The sequence below is a fragment of the Zophobas morio genome, unplaced genomic scaffold (genome assembly GCF_036711695.1).
Source record: "Zophobas morio isolate AGI-343-1 ecotype UQ-CSIRO unplaced genomic scaffold, CSIRO_AGI_Zmor_V1 ptg000012l, whole genome shotgun sequence".
NCBI classification, from domain to species: Eukaryota; Metazoa; Arthropoda; class Insecta; order Coleoptera; family Tenebrionidae; genus Zophobas; species Zophobas morio.
Window position 1 is genome coordinate 16,245,967 of NW_026972117.1, and position 19,306 is coordinate 16,265,272.

General features: G+C 32.6%; 1 protein-coding gene across 7 annotated transcripts in view; it reads right to left on the reverse strand.

Annotated features, from left to right (window-relative positions):
* The window catches only part of Fhos (Formin homology 2 domain containing), a 279,471-nt gene that overhangs the window by 39,845 nt on the left and 220,320 nt on the right, over positions 1–19,306 (reverse strand). The window contains exon 2 of one of the 7 annotated variants that reach the window (XM_064054592.1): positions 4,950–5,331. The exons of the other annotated variants lie outside the window; for them this stretch is intronic. Within the exon in view, the coding sequence (XP_063910662.1) occupies positions 4,950–5,263 (314 nt within the window). The 5' untranslated portion in view covers positions 5,264–5,331. The remainder of the gene's footprint in view (positions 1–4,949; positions 5,332–19,306) is intronic. 7 annotated transcript variants of the gene reach the window in all.

Consider the following 19,306-nt stretch of genomic DNA (forward strand, 5'->3'; position numbering starts at 1 on the left):
TCTTCTAGAGTTTTCTTTCAACAACAGGATAGTTCACATGTTTTCAGTTTCTAGTTGGGAAAAAAGACTTCGTATATTAAGAAAAAATTTACAAAATAGAAGCCCCGCCCACCCACCCCTTCTCAATTATGATGAATTTTTTATTTATTGTGTGTTGAACAGTGAGGCTTAGTTGTAAAATCCTCATTTCTCTACAAGAAATTACCATATGAAATATGTTTTTATAAGGGTAGAATTTTCTAGAGAAATTTTGATGTCACAATTAAAGTCCACCCCTCGGTCTAATTAGGAATGAAAAGTTCATCACAATTGAGATCGGGGCGGGTGGGTGGGGCTAAATCTTTGTTTTTTTCTTTGTGCATGGTATTCTTTCAACAATTTTTTGTCACAAAAAACAATAAAAAACATAGTGTCAGTGTATTATTCAAAATTTTGGACTGTACTTCTAATGTAAGCCACGTAGAATGGCTTGTACTTTCTCGTTTTTCTCGAAAAACGGAAGAAATGAAAAACTAAAAATTGTAAAAATTAAAAAGTTAAAAATTTAAACCTCATGAAATTTCAAATCGGAAAATTGGAAAATTTTAAAATGAAATCTTCAAGAGACATCGCAGAATTGTAGAGAAGATAAACAAAAAATTGAAAAATTGCGATTGGAAAAATTGATGAAACGAAAAATTGAAAAAAAGTTAAACTGAAAAAACAAAAAATTATAAAATCGGAACCTTGAAAAATTGAAAACTTGTAAAAATAAAGAAAATAAAAAAACTGAAACAAAAAATTGCAAAACCTATACATTGAAAAATTCAAAAGTTGAAACCGCGAAAAATTTGAAATCGAAAAAATGAAGAAAAAAAAAATGACAGATTGAAGAACTGAAAAACTCAAGTCAAGAAAGCTGTGGGACGTTATTTACGCCACTGGATTTTACTTTATAGAGGTTATCAGAAAACAAAAATTGCAAAAAAAAATAAAATTTTCTGAAGAAGTGAGATCTATTTGGCTGCACTGTTGAAATGGCTTTCTACATTTTTTTTTAATTTTACGATATTTCTTAATCTTTTCATTTTTTGATTTTCAAGCTTTTCGATTTTCCAACTTTTGGACGTTTAAAATTTTAGATTTTGTAGTTTTTCGATTTGACACAAGATTTCAATTTTTAGATTTTTCAGTTTTTATTTCTTCAGTTTTTCAAGAAAAACGAGAAAGTACAAGTTATTCTAGGTGACTTACATTAGGAGTACAGTCCAAAATGATTGAATAATAGATTGATTTTATGTGTTTTATTATAATATCTCTTGTTCTTTGCGCCAAAAAATTGTTGAAAGATTAAGCCCCACCCACCCGCCCCAATCTCAATTGTGATGAGTTTTAATAAGATAATTTCTAGTAGAGAAATGAAGATTTTGCAACTAAACTCCGCCCTTTGGCTCACAATGAATAAAACATTCATCACAATTGAGAAGGGGTGGGTGGGCGGGGTTTATATTTTGTCCATTTTTTCTTAACCTACGAAGTTTTCTTTTCCCAACAAGAAACTGAAAACGTGTTTGACTATCTTGTTGTTGCAAGAAAACTGTATATATTAAAAAAAAACAAAGATTAAGCCCCACCCACCCGCCCCAATCTTAATTGTGATGAGTTTCATATGAAAATTTCTTGTAGAGACATGAAGATTTTGCAGCTAAACTCCGCCCTTTAGCTCACAATGAATAAAACATTCATCACAATTGAGAAGGGGTGGGTGGGCGGGGTTTATATTTTGTCCATTTTTTCTTTATATAGGAAGTCTTCTTTTCCCAACAAGAAACTGAAAACACGTTTGACTATCTTGTTGTTGCAAGAAAACTGTATATATTAAAAAAAAAAAAACAAATATTAAGCCCCACCCACCCGGCCTAATCTCAATTGTGATGAGTTTTATATGATAATTTCTAGTAGAGAAATAAGAATTTTGCAACTAAACTCCGTCCTTCAGCTTATAATGAATAAAACATTCATCACAATTGAGAAAGGGTGGGTGGGCGGAGTTTATATTTTGTCCATTTTTTCTAACATACGAAGTCTTCTTTTCCCAAAAGAAACTGAAAACATGTTTAACTATCTTGATGTTGAAAGAAAACTATATATTAAAAAAAACAATGATTAAGCCCCACCCACCCGCCCCAATCTCAGTTGTAATGAATTTCATATGATAATTTCTTGTGGAGAAATGAAGATTTTGCAACTAAACTCCGCCCTTTGGCTCACAATGAATAAAACATTCATCACAATTGAGAAGGGGTGGGTGGGCGGTGTTTATATTTTGTCCATTTTTTTCTTAACATACGAAGTCTTCTTTTCGCAACAAGAAACTGAAAACATGTTTGACTATCTTGTTGTTGCAAGAAAACTGCATATATAAAAAACACACAAAGATTAAGCCCCACCCGCCCGCCCCAATTTTAATTGTGATGAGTTTCATATAGAGATGTACCGACTGCAGATCTGGCCGACTAACCGACTAGCCGATTGTTCGGCCAGTAAAAACCGACTAGTCGGCCGACTGTTCGGCTTTGTTAAAACCGGTTTATAAATGCGACAGACAGTGTGTTTTTTTACTATCTTAAAAAATTGTTTTATTTTAATAAAAGGAATAACTAAAGTTCCTTTGTTTTCCAAAAAATTTATTAAATTTTTTTAGATAATAATTTTAACATTTAAATTTTTGTAGTAACTCGGTACAAAAAGAAAGAATAACACAATTTAGGGCCAGTTTATACAATACTTTAACTGAGATTAAGTTGATCGCGCATTTAACAAGGCCATTAGCGACGTCTGATTGGCGTAGAGTCGGTCACATGGTACTTTAACGCGATGTTAAAAATTAAATCGCAATTAAATATTTAATTGGGGTTCTGTAAACCGGGTTTAACTGTTTTATACACTATTTTTATTTTAATAAAAAAAGCCGACCGATCGGCTGTTTAGCCGACCAGTCGCCGACTGGCAGCTGACGATGAAAAACGGCCGAATAGTCGGCTTATCCGACCGGTCGGCCAGTAGTCGGTACATCCCTAGTTTCATATGATAATTTCTAGTTGAGTAATGAAGATTTTATAACTAAACTCCACCCTTTGGTTCACAATGAATAAAACACTCAACACAATTGAGAAGGGGTGGGTGGGCGGAGTTTATATTTTGTCCATTTTTTCCTAATATACGAAATCTTGTTTTCCCAACAAGAAACTGAAAACATGTTTAACTGTCCTGTTGTTGAAAGAAAACTCTATATATTAAAAAAAAAATTTGTCCCACCCACCCGCCCCGATCTCAACTGTGATGAATTTTTTATTCTTTGTTAGACCTAGGGCCGGAGCGTAATTGCAAAATACATATTTCTCTATTGATTTGAATGAGTTTGTTTTCTCAAAGCAGAGGACTCAAATTATTAATTAAACCACAATCGAACAAAATGTTATAAACATTGTAATTCTTATTTTATCATTATTATATAAAGACGTGCGTTTTCTCACATTTTCGAGAAAATGGGTTGACCTGACCTGACTGGTTTTTAATTTGACCAATAAAAAATTTGTCTAATAAAAATGGGTACAGGCACCAGACAGACAGACAGATGGACGGAAATGGGAGACTATTTTTTTTATACTGTAGGAGTCATGAACCGTTGAGAAGAAAGGAAAGGGGTACTGCAACCAGAAACAAAGAAGAAAGCTTGAAGGAAGTCTTAAAGTCAACGTTATATTTTAGTTTTTTGAAAATTTTGAAAATGGACAGCGAAGGAAAACCAAAGAGCTAGAGGGTAAAGCAAGGGATAGTCTCTGATTGAAAATTAGTATGAATTTAAGGGAGAGTTTATGTAGATATAGGGTTTTATAGACGATTTTCTTAACTAGTGTAAGGGAAATTTATTATTAATGGTAATTTGTTTAATGATACGAAGTTCACGACTTATTAAAATTATAAGAAAGTTAATGATTGGACATGGACGTTTTTGTAATGTGTAAGTGTAAAAATGAAATAGAATTATCATTTTCGATTTCGTATGTGAATTTGATTTTCTCTGTAAATTGAGAATTTGGGAAGATTTTTGTTTCGATATTGTTCATGAAAATTTCTGCTAAAAAGGGATAGAGGGAAGATCCCATTGCTAAACCAGAGTAAAAAAAGTATTGTTGAAGTTGAAGGAATTCGGTTTCAAAACTAACTCACATAATGTGATCAGGTTAAGGAAATGCGTAAGAGGTAAATCTTATGCGAATAAAAGGTCACTAATTAATTTAAGGGAATTAGAAAGGGAAGCCGAAGGGGAGAGATTAGAAATGTCAAAAGAGACGAGGAACGAACCTGGAGGGATGATTACATGTTTAAATTTTCAACTAGGTCAAAATTATTTTTGATGGCATATTTGTTGTATCTTCTTAACTACTATTAGGCCATTTAGACAGATGGTAAGATGGAGAATTTACAAAAGAAACTACCAGTCTAATCGGGCAATCAGGTTTATGAATTTTGAGGAGGCCATACAGACCAGGGATTGAAGAATTCATTGGTAGGAGCCACGGTTTATGTGTCAAAAAATTTAAGTGTGTTGGAGGTATCTTCCAAGATGGAACGTAAAATAGACATGAAATTAGAGGTTATTTTGAATTGTAAGAACTTTCTAGAAGGGAGTTCAACTTTTGAGTTATTATTACTATTAGCGATTTTATAGTTATTCAGAAGCTTTTGTAGGAGATAATTTATTTTCTGAATTACTAAAGCTTTATGGTCATTATCAGAAACAATACAATTTCGCTGGTTCAGTTAACTCACACTTCACACAATCAAATCCACATTAGTCCGATTCCTTAGCCCACTCACATCGCCAATGGATTCGAAACGAATAAAGTGTAGGCTTGGCGTTATAATATTGATTACTCATCTCTCGAAACGAATTTTTTCATTACCTGCAAAAATAGCACACAGGCCCCAGCGTGCAATTCTCCGTTAACGCCAACAGCAAATCCGACTCCCTGTGGGCAATACTGCGGCACGTGGGTGCGAAAATGTCGTCGTCGGCGTCCAAGTAGTCGTCCATATGATCAGCGTCTGTGTCTTCGCTGGTCGACGCTTCCGTCGACTCCAGCGAGTTGGCGCGTTTGTCGTCATCGTCGATATAGTGCAACCAGAACAGCGATCTCGTCTCCAAAGAGTTCAACCACTGGGTCAACAGGCCGTCGGCGGGCGTCGTCACGTGGTAGTCACGTGCTTTCAAGTCCATTGTGCGCGTTATTTTGACATTTATAGGGATTGATGGCCGTTGAAGAGCTTAAGTGGCTTGATTGGGATCTGAGATTAGGAGTTTACACTTTCAATTGGAGTAATTAGCGTTAAGGAGGATGGCTCCATTGTTTTGTCTGGGTTGGGTAATACATTGATCGAATTAGTATTAGTTCGAAAAAGCGTTAACGCTTTTTGTGGTCCCACCTAGCGGAATCAACTCTGCCGACTATAGCATGTATGTAAATTAATCGTCCTACATACATCTGACAAAAAACGTCATTTTGTCGCCCTAATTACCACCTACAAGGCCACAATCGTCGAACATGCACATTTCGGTTCTTAATTCTTGTTTCGCTGTCACTTGGAAATAATCGATTAGCGATTAAAAATTCGATTACTTCATTACTGTTAGAAAATAATAATTTGGACGCACGACATGGCATACTTCGAGCCGACTCGGTTCTAATCTTCTAATTGAAATAGCGACCTTATTGTTGTAAAATTGACCTAAAACCGTGTTATTGTTGCGATTTTTTTCATCTTTTGTGTATTATTTAAAGTACTAAACGCAGCCCGTGGGAAACAGCCTGATTTTCGAAGAATTTCCGTACTTTCACTCCAGATTGTAATCGGCGAGGCATTTTTAATATCCTGCATAATGTTAGATATGAACAGGTAAACGAAACGGAAGAGGATTTTGCAACCTGTTATACCATGGATGACTAATATTGAGTTAGGTCGTATTAAAAATTAAAATATTTATTTATGTATTTCTCTAATCTCGCAAAAGTTGCATATCACATTAAAAGAATAATGTTAAAAGTAAATGTTAATTGGTTTCTGCGATGGTAAACTTTAGGAATGTTCGCTTTCTATGATACCCTTAACGATAACAAGTAACATAATTAAGTTATTGTTTGCGTGCTTCCGCAACTATTAATGCAGATTCGTTTGAATTGTAACAAATTAGTAACAAGATTATTTTAATCGCATAATTTCATCGTACACGCAATGAACAAAATTTGTTTCTAACAATTACTGTAAAGCTCGTAATATATTTTTGCTACTACTTATTACTATTACGGTACTTTTCTAAGATCGTTTAATATATTTCAATATTGAGTGGTGTTTTAAATTAGTCGAAATCTCGATTGGCCAGTTGTGTGTGATTTTATTGTCGTAAAACAAGCCGATACAGTCCAGGTGAGAATTATACAGGAAATTAAAATCGACACGAAATAGATTAGCGCGAAAATCGAATTTTATGCGTGTTTTAAACAGTGTTGATATTTCATTTCATAATAAGTATGAAATTAAAAGACAAAAACCATTACTAATAGCATTTTTTAAGAACCAGTCCCTTAAAACCTTTAAAAGTTCAAAATTGAAACCATCTCGATTAAACCAACTTTCAAAAAAATATATTTTTATTGTAAATTTGATTCAGAGATAAAGTATGCGTCAGTCCAAAATATGCTGTCAACACTATATATTTTATTGTTAAAAAAATTTCCAAGGATCATTTTTTGCTTGAAGACGTACAAAATAAACGAAACAAATTTTCAGTCCAATAAATTCTAACGCAACTTATTTATTATGTACAAGACTGTTCAAATGTACTTTGATCTGAAAATATCAACACTAGCACGCTTTCCACATCCTACTGAATATATTAAAATATGCATTGAATATTTGCCAAAAAAAGTCGTAAGGTCGTTTCGGTTGTTGGAAAATTACAACTTAGTTCCTAGTAAGACCATCCTATTTTTGGTTTTTGTGATTTACTTGCTTTGTGAAAATGTTATTTTCATTTTTAATGAATGTTTAAGTTTTTTCTGTAGACGTGAAAACGCACAAATTTTAATTGCTTGAAGAAAATAAATTTATTAATTAAAACAGCTAATTTCCCAAATTACTGGGCTGATTGTTGTGCCATTTTAGATCAATTTTAAAACTTTTGAGCTTTTGGTGTTGTGTTTTACTTTACGAATTTGAAAAAGTCGTTTGTGTATTTTGGAAGCCCATGGAGATTTTTTTTGTAAATTATTTACAAGAATTTTCGGTGACTTTGGTGTTCTATTTTTTGGGAAATTCTGACCTAATTAAAAAAAGAAAAAAGCGCCAATCGTAATTTTTTGTTGCACTATATGACATAAAATTTATTTCTTACTTCAGGAAACAAAAAATTGGAGAACGGGTGGGCGGGCGGGGCAAATTTCGACTTTTTTTTACAGTCTTTTATAAGCAGGCAACATCATGTGAGCAAAAATTTAAATTTTTAATTTAAATAAAAAGTATGTAATCCTAGATTCTATTAAGTGTAAATATAAAATTCAACTTTTGCAGGACCAATAAAATGAGTGACCAAAAACGGAATAAAATAGTGGGCGGCCACATTTGACTTTGTTTTAAATTTTAGATTCTACCGCTTACCAAAATAGAATTCAATTCCCATTTTACAGTAAATATTAAAATAAGTTGTTGAAATGGAGAAATGCGGTGGGCGGGGTTGAGTTTAGTTTTTCTCTATAGTCTTAGAAGCAACCCGTAGCCCCGCCCACCCACCTCCTCTTCATTCTAGTAACTACCCATAATATTGTTCAATTTTATCTCAGCAAGTAATGGAAAATTTCACTTTTGAAAAAGTCGTCTAAAAATCCTCAAAAAATTCGGGGATATAGATCTCGACATGGTGATTTAAAAAAAATATGGCGCGTTTGTGTAATGGAGCAATATTTTCGAAATATTCGGTTTGAAAATACAATTTTTTAAAAACTCTAAAATTTGCGATAATTCCATGAGGCATCTTCGACAAACGGTTGGAGTTGTCCAAGAAACGAGTCCGGAAGTGATTTCTGAAGACCGAGATTTACAAAAAAATGTTAGTTAAATTTCGAAAATTGTCAAAAATTGGTCGAAATATGTATTTGAAAATTTCACTTTTGATCCTCAAAATATTCTGGGTTATAGATCTCGTCGTGTTGATTTCAAAAATATAGCGAGTTTATGATAACGGAGCAATATTTTTGAAATATTTGGTGTAAAAATCAAAATTCTCCAAAATTCTAAAAATTGCAGTAATTCAATGGGCGATTTTGGAAAAACGTTTGGAGCTATCAAGGATGTGAGTCCAAATCTACAAGAAAATGTATTTAGTTGAATTTCGAAAATCGTCAAAAATGGGTCGTGGTGAAAAATTTCATTTTAGAAAAAGTCGTCTGAAAATTCTCAAAATTCAGGGATGTAGGTCTCGAGGTGCTGATTCCAAAAATATGGTCACGGAATAATATTTTCGGAATATTCGGTGAGATGCGCGATCATGAAAAAACGATTGGAGTTAGTGAAGAAATGACGCCGGAAAATATAATTAAAACTTTAGATATTTCTTTATTGAAGCCTTGAAGTACAATGCAGTTATGATAATAAAATGTAGAGAAATATCAAGTTTCATTGAATTAATTTCTTATCAAAACAAAAACTGATACCAAAAAAGAAGCGTGAAATTTATTAAAAAAAACTGTCAAATGTAAAATATCCCGACCGCTTAAATTTTAAAGTGGATTACGTTGAAGCATAATTAATACTTAAATTTTTACTTCTCGAGCATAAGCGATGACTTTGAAATAGCAAATTTTCAATATAAGATCATTCATTTCATTCTGACCGGATAAAATCAATCACTGAAATGAAGGCAGGTGGGTGGGCGGGGCTAATTATGTTCTTCTGTCGAGTGGGACTGGAAACTAATAGAATCTAGGATGTGAAAAAAGTGAAGAAAGCGCTAATCGTAATTTTTTTATGATACTATTTACTACAAAATTTATTTCTTATTTCATGCATCTGAGCAGACTCTGGATAATTTTCGAAAATAGTCGAAAAATTGTCAAAAATTGGTCGAAATTTGTATTTGAAAATTTCACTTTTGAAAAAGTCGTCTAAAAATCCTCAAAAAATTCGGGGATATAGATCTCGACATGGTGATTTAAAAAAAATATGGCGCGTTTGTGTAATGGAGCAATATTTTCGAAATATTCGGTTTGAAAATACAATTTTTTAAAAATCTAAAATTTGCGATAATTCCATGAGGCATCTTCGAGAAACGGTTGGAGTTGTCCAAGAAACGAGTCCGGAAGTGATTTCTGAAGACCGAGATTTACAAAAAAGTGTTAGTTAAATTTCGAAAATTGTCAAAAATTGGTCGAAATATGTATTTGAAAATTTCACTTTTGAAAAAGCCGTCAAAAATCCTCAAAATATTCTGGGTTATAGATCTCGTCTTGTTGATTTCAAAAATACAACGAGTTTATAGTAACGGAGCAATATTTTTGAAATAGTTGGTTTAAAAATTAAAATTTTCCAAAATTCTAAAAATTGCAGTAATTCAATGGGCGATTTTGGAAAAACGGTTGGAGCTATCAAGGATGTGAATCCGGAATCTACAAGAAAATGTGTTTAGTCGAATTTCGAAAATCGTCAAAAGTGGGTGGTGGTGAAAAATTTCATTTTAGAAAAAGTCGTCTGAAAATTCTCAAAATTCAGGGATATAGGTCTCGACGTGCTGATTCCAAAAATATGGTCACGGAATAATATTTTCGGAATATTCGGTGACATGCGCGATCATGAAAAAACGATTGGAGTTAGTGAAGAAATGACGCTGGAAAATATAATTAAAACTTTAGATATTTCTTTAACGAAGCCTTGAAGTACAATGCAGTTATGATAATAAAATGTAGAGAAATATCAAGTTTCATTGAATTAATTTCTTATCAAAACAAAAACTGATACCAAAAAAGAAGCGTGAAATTATTAAAAAAAACTGTCAAATGTAAAATATCCCGACCGCTTAAATTTTAAAGTGGATTACGTTGAAGCATAATTAATACTTAAATTTTTACTTCTCGAGCATAAGCGATGACTTTGAAATAGCAAATTGTCAATATAAGATCATTTATTTCATTCTGACCGGATAAAATCAATCACTGAAATTAAGGCAGGGTGGGTGGGAGGGGCTAATTATGTTCTTCTGTCGGGTGGGTTGGAAACTAATAGAATCTAGGATGTGAAAAAAATGAAGATAGCGCTAATCGTAATTTTTATTTTATGATACTATTCACTACAAAATTTATTTCTTATTTTATGTATCTGACCAGACTCTGGACAATTTTCGAAAATAGTCGAAAAATTGTCAAAAATTGGTCGAAATTTGTATTTGAAAATTTCACTTTTGAAAGAGTCGTCTAAAAATCCTCAAAAAATTCTGGGATATAGATCTCGACGTGGTTATTTAAAAAAATATGGCGCGTTTGTGGTAATGGAGCAATATTTCCGAAATATTCGGTTTCAAAATGCAATTTTTAAAAAATTCTAAAATTTGCGATATTTCCATGAGGTATCTTAGAGAAACGGTTGGAATTGTCGAAGAAACGAGTCCGGAAGTGACTTCTGGAGACCGAGATTTACAAAAAAATATTAGTTAAATTTCGATAATTGTCAAAAATTGGTCGAAATTTGTATTTGAAAATTTCACTTTTGAAAAAGCCGTCTAAAAATCCTCAAAATATTCCGGGCTATAGATCTCGTCTTGGTGATTTCAAAAATATAGCGAGTTTATAATAACGGAGCAATATTTTTTAAATAATTGGTTTAAAAATCAAAATTCTCCAAAATTCTAAAAACTGCAGTAATTCTATGGGCGATTTTGGAAAAACGGTTAGAGCTATCAAGGATGTGAGTCCGGAATCTACAAGAAAATGTCTTTAGTTGAATTTCGAAAATCGTCAAAAATGAGTCGTGACTACGTTGAAGCATAATTAATACTTAAATTTTTACTTCTCGAGCATAAGCGATGACTTTGAAATAGCAAATTTTCAATATAGGATCATTCATTTCATTCTGACCGGATAAAATCAATCACTAAAATGAAGGCAGGGTGGGTGGGCGGGGCTAATTATGTTCTTCTGTCGAGTGGGACTGGAAACTAATAGAATCTAGGATGTGAAAAAAGTGAAGAAAGACTAATCGTAATTTGTCATTTGCCAAAATCGGTCTTACCTTAGCAAGAACTAGCCCCGCCCACCCACCCCCTATTTTCTTAGAGGATTCGTGATTTGCCAAAATCAGTCTTATCTTAGCAGGAACTAGCCCCGCCCACCCACCCTCTCTTTTCTTAGAGGGTATCTCATTTGCCAAAGTCAGTTTTAATTATTACATAGAACGTACAGCATCCATCCATATTGTTATTTTAACACATAGGGAGTGTCTTAAAAAATAGTCGAAGGTTCTATTGACAGAACTTCCTTCGCCCCAGAAGTACAAGCCAACAAATCCTGTATTTTTGGAAAATTCTAAAATTTGATTTTACAATTTTTCTTTTGTATAAATTGAAAGCCAGTGCTGTAAATGATGCCGCCTGTGACGCTCTAAGGGGTGCGAACAATATGAAATTTAAACCAACCAAGATAACCCACGAAAGAAATGTATTCTCAGACTAATTCAAATTAACCTACAATGGAGCAAAACACGATATTCTTAACATACACATAAAATTTGACAACAATCGGTCCAGTAGTTTCCGAGCTTATCTATGTCATGAAAATCGACACAAACAGACGGATAGACAGACAAACAAACATACAGAAGACAGATGGAAACGCGAAACCTACTTTTTCCTGCTCTAGGGGTCATGCAATTTCGAGAACACATTAAAGTATCCATTCGTCCAATGAACCCTCTTTCAATTTTTCCTTAGCTTACGCTCGGGAAATAATAAAACCACATATGTACATATTCCACGTTAAGAATTACGAACTAAGATGGAGCTTGAGTGACTTTGTTAATATTCTAACGTCAGTAAAACTCAAATGACTTTTAAAACGAACTTTTTTTGCCGTAATAATTTCTATAACAACAATAAAGCCCCCAGAATGGAGTCTTGAGATACACTACATTTTATTTTTGCCTTCTCTAATATAACCTCATGTATCAAAGTAAAATGTTCTCTATCTTTAAAAGGTAAAAAAGTGGTCTTCTCAAATCCAAAATAAAGTGGTCTATTAGAAGATCGAACCCGCTGATCTAAGCAACTGAGTACCTCTTATATTAGTATAAATGATCGTTGTACAATTTGATTTTTTTGCGAAAATATGGATACCTAGGGTACAAAATCAAGGCGGATTCATAAACCACAAGTATAGATATGTGTTAATTTATAAAAGTTAAATAGCATTTACCGTGCAAAATTTTGAAGTTTCGAAAATTATCTGTCAAATAAAAATCGGCACGGACAAACGGAAACGGGAGACTTATTTCGTCATACTGTAGAGATTAAGAAACGTAGAAAAAATGTGAAATTAACCATTGCAAATTTTGTTAAGATTGTTGTTACAATGAGGTGCACGAGACTAGTGACCATTTAAAAGTGTTTTTTGCTTTGAAAGCACTTGAAAGATTCAACAACATTTATACGATTTTTTTTTTCTGAAAGACAACATTTTTAACAATTTAGCGTCAAATTTTGAAAAATTTATTTATTGTTATTAGAAAAGTACTAATTTTTAAAATCTTTAAAAACTCCCATCGAAAAAATAATAATCTGATTTTCCGCAAGTGCTGCAAGTCATAATTTCAAGACTAACTCTTGGAGTCAACTAGGCACTATTTCTAGACGATTTTAGCGCAGCAACAGCCTTAAATCGTCGAATCCTCAACTATAGATAGGCCACCGTTAAGATCTTAATTATTCCAACGCACATAATAAAACTTATGTGGAAAATAATTCCTTAATTTGCAATTTAGAAATTACAAAAAGGTGACAAAGTGACAAACGTCTTTCTTATTTAAACCTATCAAATTCACGAAAAATCTTCATGTCAATGTAAAATGTCCACATTTTTCAGAAATATTTTTTGAACAAATCGTCTTTTTAAGGACAATTTTGCATGGTAACTGAGAAATATTTCTTACTTGAGTACCCACATCACTTAAGGAGTAAATAAAGTTTGGTCTACTTATAAAATTAACATTTCACTGTAAAATAAGGTATTTTGCAAATTAGAACATCTATTTTAATTTTGCAGTTTAGCTTTCGAAGGGCTTTTGAAATAACCTTTTAAAGTGGCAGTTGTTTGATAATAATTTGAGGTGACGTCATAATTTTCGTAGAGGCAATGAACAACCAAATTTTGTTTACATTTTCTTTTTTTTTTAACAATCTCAAAGTTCTTGTCTATTTAATATAGTCAATTAATCGCCAAAAGACGACAGACGGTCGGAGAAAGACATTTCCATTTTCACATTCTTCTAGAGTCTATGAAAGCAAGCAAACAGAAAATACGTAATTATACAGTTGTCAAAATGACCCTATTACAATTCCCCGTTCGGAAACTAAAAATTACCTAACAGAACAATAATGATACGGCTCCAATCTAGTTAGGTCGTTATGTTTTTATTTCGCCTTAAGTAATTAACAAGCATAAAATCCGGATTGAAATTCAGCCGGCATCTGTTTCCTGCCTCGCCGATCTGCGATAACGCCCGTCTCATTACCGGCGATCAACGCGCCAAAACTGCGTAAAATGATCCATTGTGAATGTTTAAAAATCGAATGAAGTAATCTCGACGTTACTTAATCGAATGGTCCATATAAGGCGCACCGAACGGTACATCAGGGAACAAAAAAAGCCGGACTCATCCTCCCTGGCCGAAAATCTCATCGTCGACACCTGTTCGGAGCGGATCGGGGCCAGCAGGCATAGGTAACCCAGTGACCGGAGTTGTTCTGCTGTGCGAGAAGCAAGATATTTATGCAATTATGTGCCCAGCCCCATTCAACTTTACCATCGATTCGATCGGGTCAGGTACGCGACACGGAAATGAAGATGCAGTGGGAACGTTCTGGCGGCTGGTGGCGGCGCCGGGGCGGCGGACGGCTGCATTTGGCGGCGTGGTCGATCCTGCGGAAACGCCAAACTGCGCTCTGTGGTCGGGTAATTGATGGAATTTGCGATAAGTGGTTAATTAATTGGGGGAACAGGATCTGCACTTATCGTGAACTTGAAAACACCCACGAAGTAGTTTTGTTTTCGAAAAAAAATTGCAGTTCTTAAGTGGACATATTTAAGTATTTTCGGAAATTTTACTTCCCAATTTAAAAGTGTTTACAATTTTTGCCCATTTGTCGCCTCTTCGTTGTTTGATATCTCATTCTTTGAATAATTGTGATTTTCTCGATGTCTAACGAATAGTTCTGTAGACTATCTAATATTTTAGCTATATTTATAATTTAGGTCTATTTTTATTTTCTTCTACTTTGTTCCATAGGGTTTGGTGTACAGTCTTTAAAAAGACCTAGTTTGAACTATTGTTTAATTTAGTATTAGGTATCCGTATCATTAATTTTGGCTCCTGTAAAAACCTAATTAGTATAGTATACAGTTGAAGTTACAATAACAATGACTAAGCCTTATTTCTCCAGTTAATTTTTACTTTAGATTTATAAGTATAAGTTTTATATTAAGTTATTTTATACCTTCCTATTGGAAAATAAATGTTATTATTATTATTATTACTCGAAAAAAAAACATATTTCTATATCGAAAACTGTCAAAGTTTAAATAAATATTTGAAACTGCAAAAATACAATCTGTATTTCAAGTGTCCACTTTTGCTTTTTCTCCGAGCTATGGTTTTCACCTCTGTTTTGTAACTTTAGATTATCAAATTGTACTAAAGATGTATTTAATGATGTACTCTCTCCGGGCAATTCTGGAAAAATTGTAGGAACTATCGAAAAAATGAATCCGAAATTACCGCTACAACATTGTCGAAAATGATCCGAAATTTTCGACAATTTTACTTTAAATACTGAAAAATTTTACTTTTGAAAAAATTGCCAAAAAAATTCCAAAAAATTCTGGGAATTAGATTTCGTCATGCTGATTCCAAAAACATAGCGTGGTACAAGAATTAAAAATATTCGGTTTAAACATGTTTTTTTTTCTACCTTGATTTTGAAATAGAGTTATTAAAGCACCCAAATGGCGTCAAAGCGATTCGTTAATAGCGGAAAGGGGTTCTGATATAGATCTGGTGTAATGTAGATAGGTAAGGTTGGTAGCCATATAATGTCAGTGGCAAATGTCAAATTAAATAAAGTAAATAAACGTCAAAAGAAAGTTAATGAGATTTGTTTGGCAATAAATTTTGTATACTATTCTGTGCAAATTCCCGTATTTCGGGAGGCGTAAGGACTTCACTAACTTCTTCACAAGACATTCTAAAATGACCAATTTTTAACTTACAAAAACTCGAATTGGTTCGAATTACAATTGTTGTTGTGAAAATCCGAACTTCAAATGTTTCGTGGTTCGTGTCATACCAACCCATCACCAACCACGACAAAATTCCCCAGATTAAAAAAAAAACTCAAATGAGTCCGAAATTAACTTCTGTAGATCGAAATCTATAAGAAAATTGTCCAAAATTGTCATGGGGGTGGGGATTAAAAAATTTTGCTTTTGAAAAAATTGCCAAAAAATTCTGGGAAAACCATGGACAGATTTCGTCGTGCTGAACACAAAAAACAGATATTCCTAGACAAAAAAAACCCGGACGCTCGAATTTTTTGTGATTACCTGCAATTGGTCGAACTTTTGTAAAAGATATTCCAAAAAGCAAAACATTAATGTATTCATTAACAGAAAACAACTTTATTCTAAAACATTTGGAAACAGAAAACAGTAAAAAAGACTTAACATAAAGTTATAAATATTCAAGTGTCCGAGTTTTTTGTCCGACAGTGTATTTTTTTAATCCAAAAAATCGCAATATTATTAGTACGAGTTATCGAAGAATTTTTAATTTTAGTACTTTTCTTATACAGGGTGGCTGGAAAATGGCGGATTAATTCTTCAGTACGTTATGGACGGGGGTTTCTGGAGTTCCATAAAAATAATTAAAAAATTCTTTATGATGTACATTACGAAAAAATCTAATTTTATAACAGTCGAATTGGCAACACTGCACGCACCTGCCTATCTCCGGCTTACTCTCTAATTTCTTAGTATGGTATGGATGGTGACATCCACCTTTAATTTTTCTAGGACAATAACTCAATCCTTGTGTGTTATTATAAATAAAACGAGCTGTTATTTTTCACTAATAAATAAACAAAAAAACATTTAATAAGACGGGACTAGTAGCTGCTAAGATAAAACTGAGTTTGGTTGATGAGATAACTGCTAAGAAAAGAGAGAGTGGGTGGGTGGGGCTAGTACCTGATAAGATAAGAGTGATTTTGGCAAATCATATATCCTCTAAGAAAAGAGAGGGTGGGCGGGCGGGCCTAGTACCTGATAAGATAAGAGTGATTTTGGCAAATCATATATCCTCTAAGAAAAGAGAGGGTGGGTGGGCGGGCCTAGTACCTGCTAAGATAAGACTGATTTTGGCAAATGATATATCCTCTAAGAAAAGAGAGGGTGGGTGGGCGGGGCTAATACCTGCTAAGATAAGACTGATTTTGGCAAAGGATATATGCTCTAAAAAAAGAAAGGGTGGATGGGCGGGGCTACTACCTGTTAAAATAAGACCGATTTTGGTAAACAACGCGTTCACCTTTTTGTATATATCATATTGTTTTTAAAAAAAAAATTGATCTAATATTATCAGACAGAACTGAATTTCCTCACCTCAAAAGTACAATTAAAGCCAATTTTTTAGGAAAAATAAAAGATAAAACCAGTCACAGAGTAAGAAAAAAGTGTCAATCAATCCATTTCTGATGTTTTCGAACGAATTTCTTGAATCTACAAACAAACGCCAAAACTTATGAACTTCAACAGAAATGATTTCTAGTTGAAATTTGAAGCTTTTTTTGGCATTTTTGGGTGCGCAAAAACACTAGAAACTAAAACAGACACGTTAAAAGTCACATTTGTAAAGTTTTAAACGAATTTCTTGATCCTACAAACACCAGAACTCACAAATTTCAACAGAAATATGATTTTTAGCTATAATGTGAAGTTTTCTTGGCATTTCCGGGCCAATTAGTGGCAGAAAACCCTGGAAATCACACCAGAAAGCGTCAAAAGTAACATTTCTGCAGTTTTCCAATCAATTTCATGAACATACAAACACCAGAACTCAAATTTTACGAGAAACATAATTTTTAGCTAAGAAAGAAAAATTATATGCATAATTTAGATTTTAGATAGGACACACAAAGTATCAAAATAAACTATAATATGTTTTTTTATGTATCAAAAAAGAAAAGGAAACTCCAAATTGATCCCTAAATTTTGTTACTATTGATTTGTGTGTAATTTTTTGTGAAAAAGTAAAAAAAAAAGATAATCAGGAAACCAAAACCAGTTACCACAAATCCGACTAAAAGAATTTGTAACTCGCATATTAAAACTACCAAAAACTAAGTACTTGATTCTCCATCTACAACCTCTACATAAAAATAAAATCAAGCAAGAAACCATTTATTATCTCATAATCCAAAATTGAACTAAATATTAGATTTTGTGAACTGAAATCTTACAATTCCAGAATAACAACTCATGTTAATATGGAATAAAAAAAGCCAAGAATCGGTTATACAGGGTGTTACCCAACGCGTGCTCGTTAATATCTCATTAATTATTAGAATGTAGACCATACCCTCAAATTATTTTCAAGTATACTGAATGTTTTGTTTTTAATGCATATTACACGGCTTAGTTTTTTCAAAGGAAATCCATCTAAAAGTATTGTTTATGTATTTAGATATTCTGATTTACCTCTTCTTGGGTTTTATAAGCATAATTTATTTTTAATTTTTTGTCACTGAAAACGTACACAAAAAAAAATGCAGTGAGATTATATTTAATATTTGTGTTAATCCGTGCAGAGATAAATAAGGGCAGGCACTTTGTGGTCTAAATAAAATAGAGTCTTAATATACCGAGTGTTTATAATTTTCTTTCAATAACAATTTTCAAACATTCATTTCTCTTCTATTTTTGTTAAGTCGATAGTTATTGTGATTGTTTTATTTCATTAAAAGTTAAAAGAAAGACAACCAAAAATAAAGTAAAATGCAGTAATAATATACAGCTGTTCTATTAAAAAAAAAAAACTGAAATGTGGATATTTGAAAATAACAACGTTTTAGAATTATGTCTATTAAAATTGTATTAATTTAAGAAAACTGCAACAACGTGGCAGAGGTTATAATGACAATACGTAAAAATTCGTATAGCCGAAAATTTTAACATATACTTCTCAAAGAACAGTACAACTTTGGTTTTTAACTTTTTTTCCAACTATCTGTATTTCTGATACTACATAAATACTTTATTTTGTTTGCTTACTTTCCCTCTGTCATATTTTAAGTCAACACGCTATAATTTCTAACAAACTAAACTCACCTGCTTCTAAAAATTTTGAAAATTTGTGTATACAGGTTGTTTAATTTTCAATAAACTTCAAAATAACTGCCTGTATTGGAAATTAAGAGCATAATAAAAAGTGAATGAAAAGTCGATATTGAAACAATATTAATTATCTGGTGAACTCAACATGAAGACGACTCTTTTTGCTCAAAAAAAAGTTCAGAGACAAAAAATATAAATACCAACAATGTGGTTACTAGAATTTTATAGAAAATGTGTTTGATCGTTAAAAATACAATGTTTTTGAAAAAAATTAAAAAAGCTAAATTGTGTGACATAAGCTATTTCTTTTGTGGGTACTAGTTTTAACGTAGTATGATTGTTTAATTGAGATGGAACATCCTGTATAAATAACGCAAGGTTTTTAACCGAAATATTAACAAAGTAGTAAATCAGTTAAATAATAAATATTTAATCCTCTATCCAAATAAATTAATTTAAATTTATAAGCAGAAATTACAAAAAAATATATCACTTGTCTGAATAATAACTTTTCTGTAAACAATGTTTCTACTAAAACAAAAATTTCATAACTGGCAGTGACATTCCCATTTATGTCAATCGACAAACATTTCTTTTCCATTATTCCTCACAAGTTAACCTTT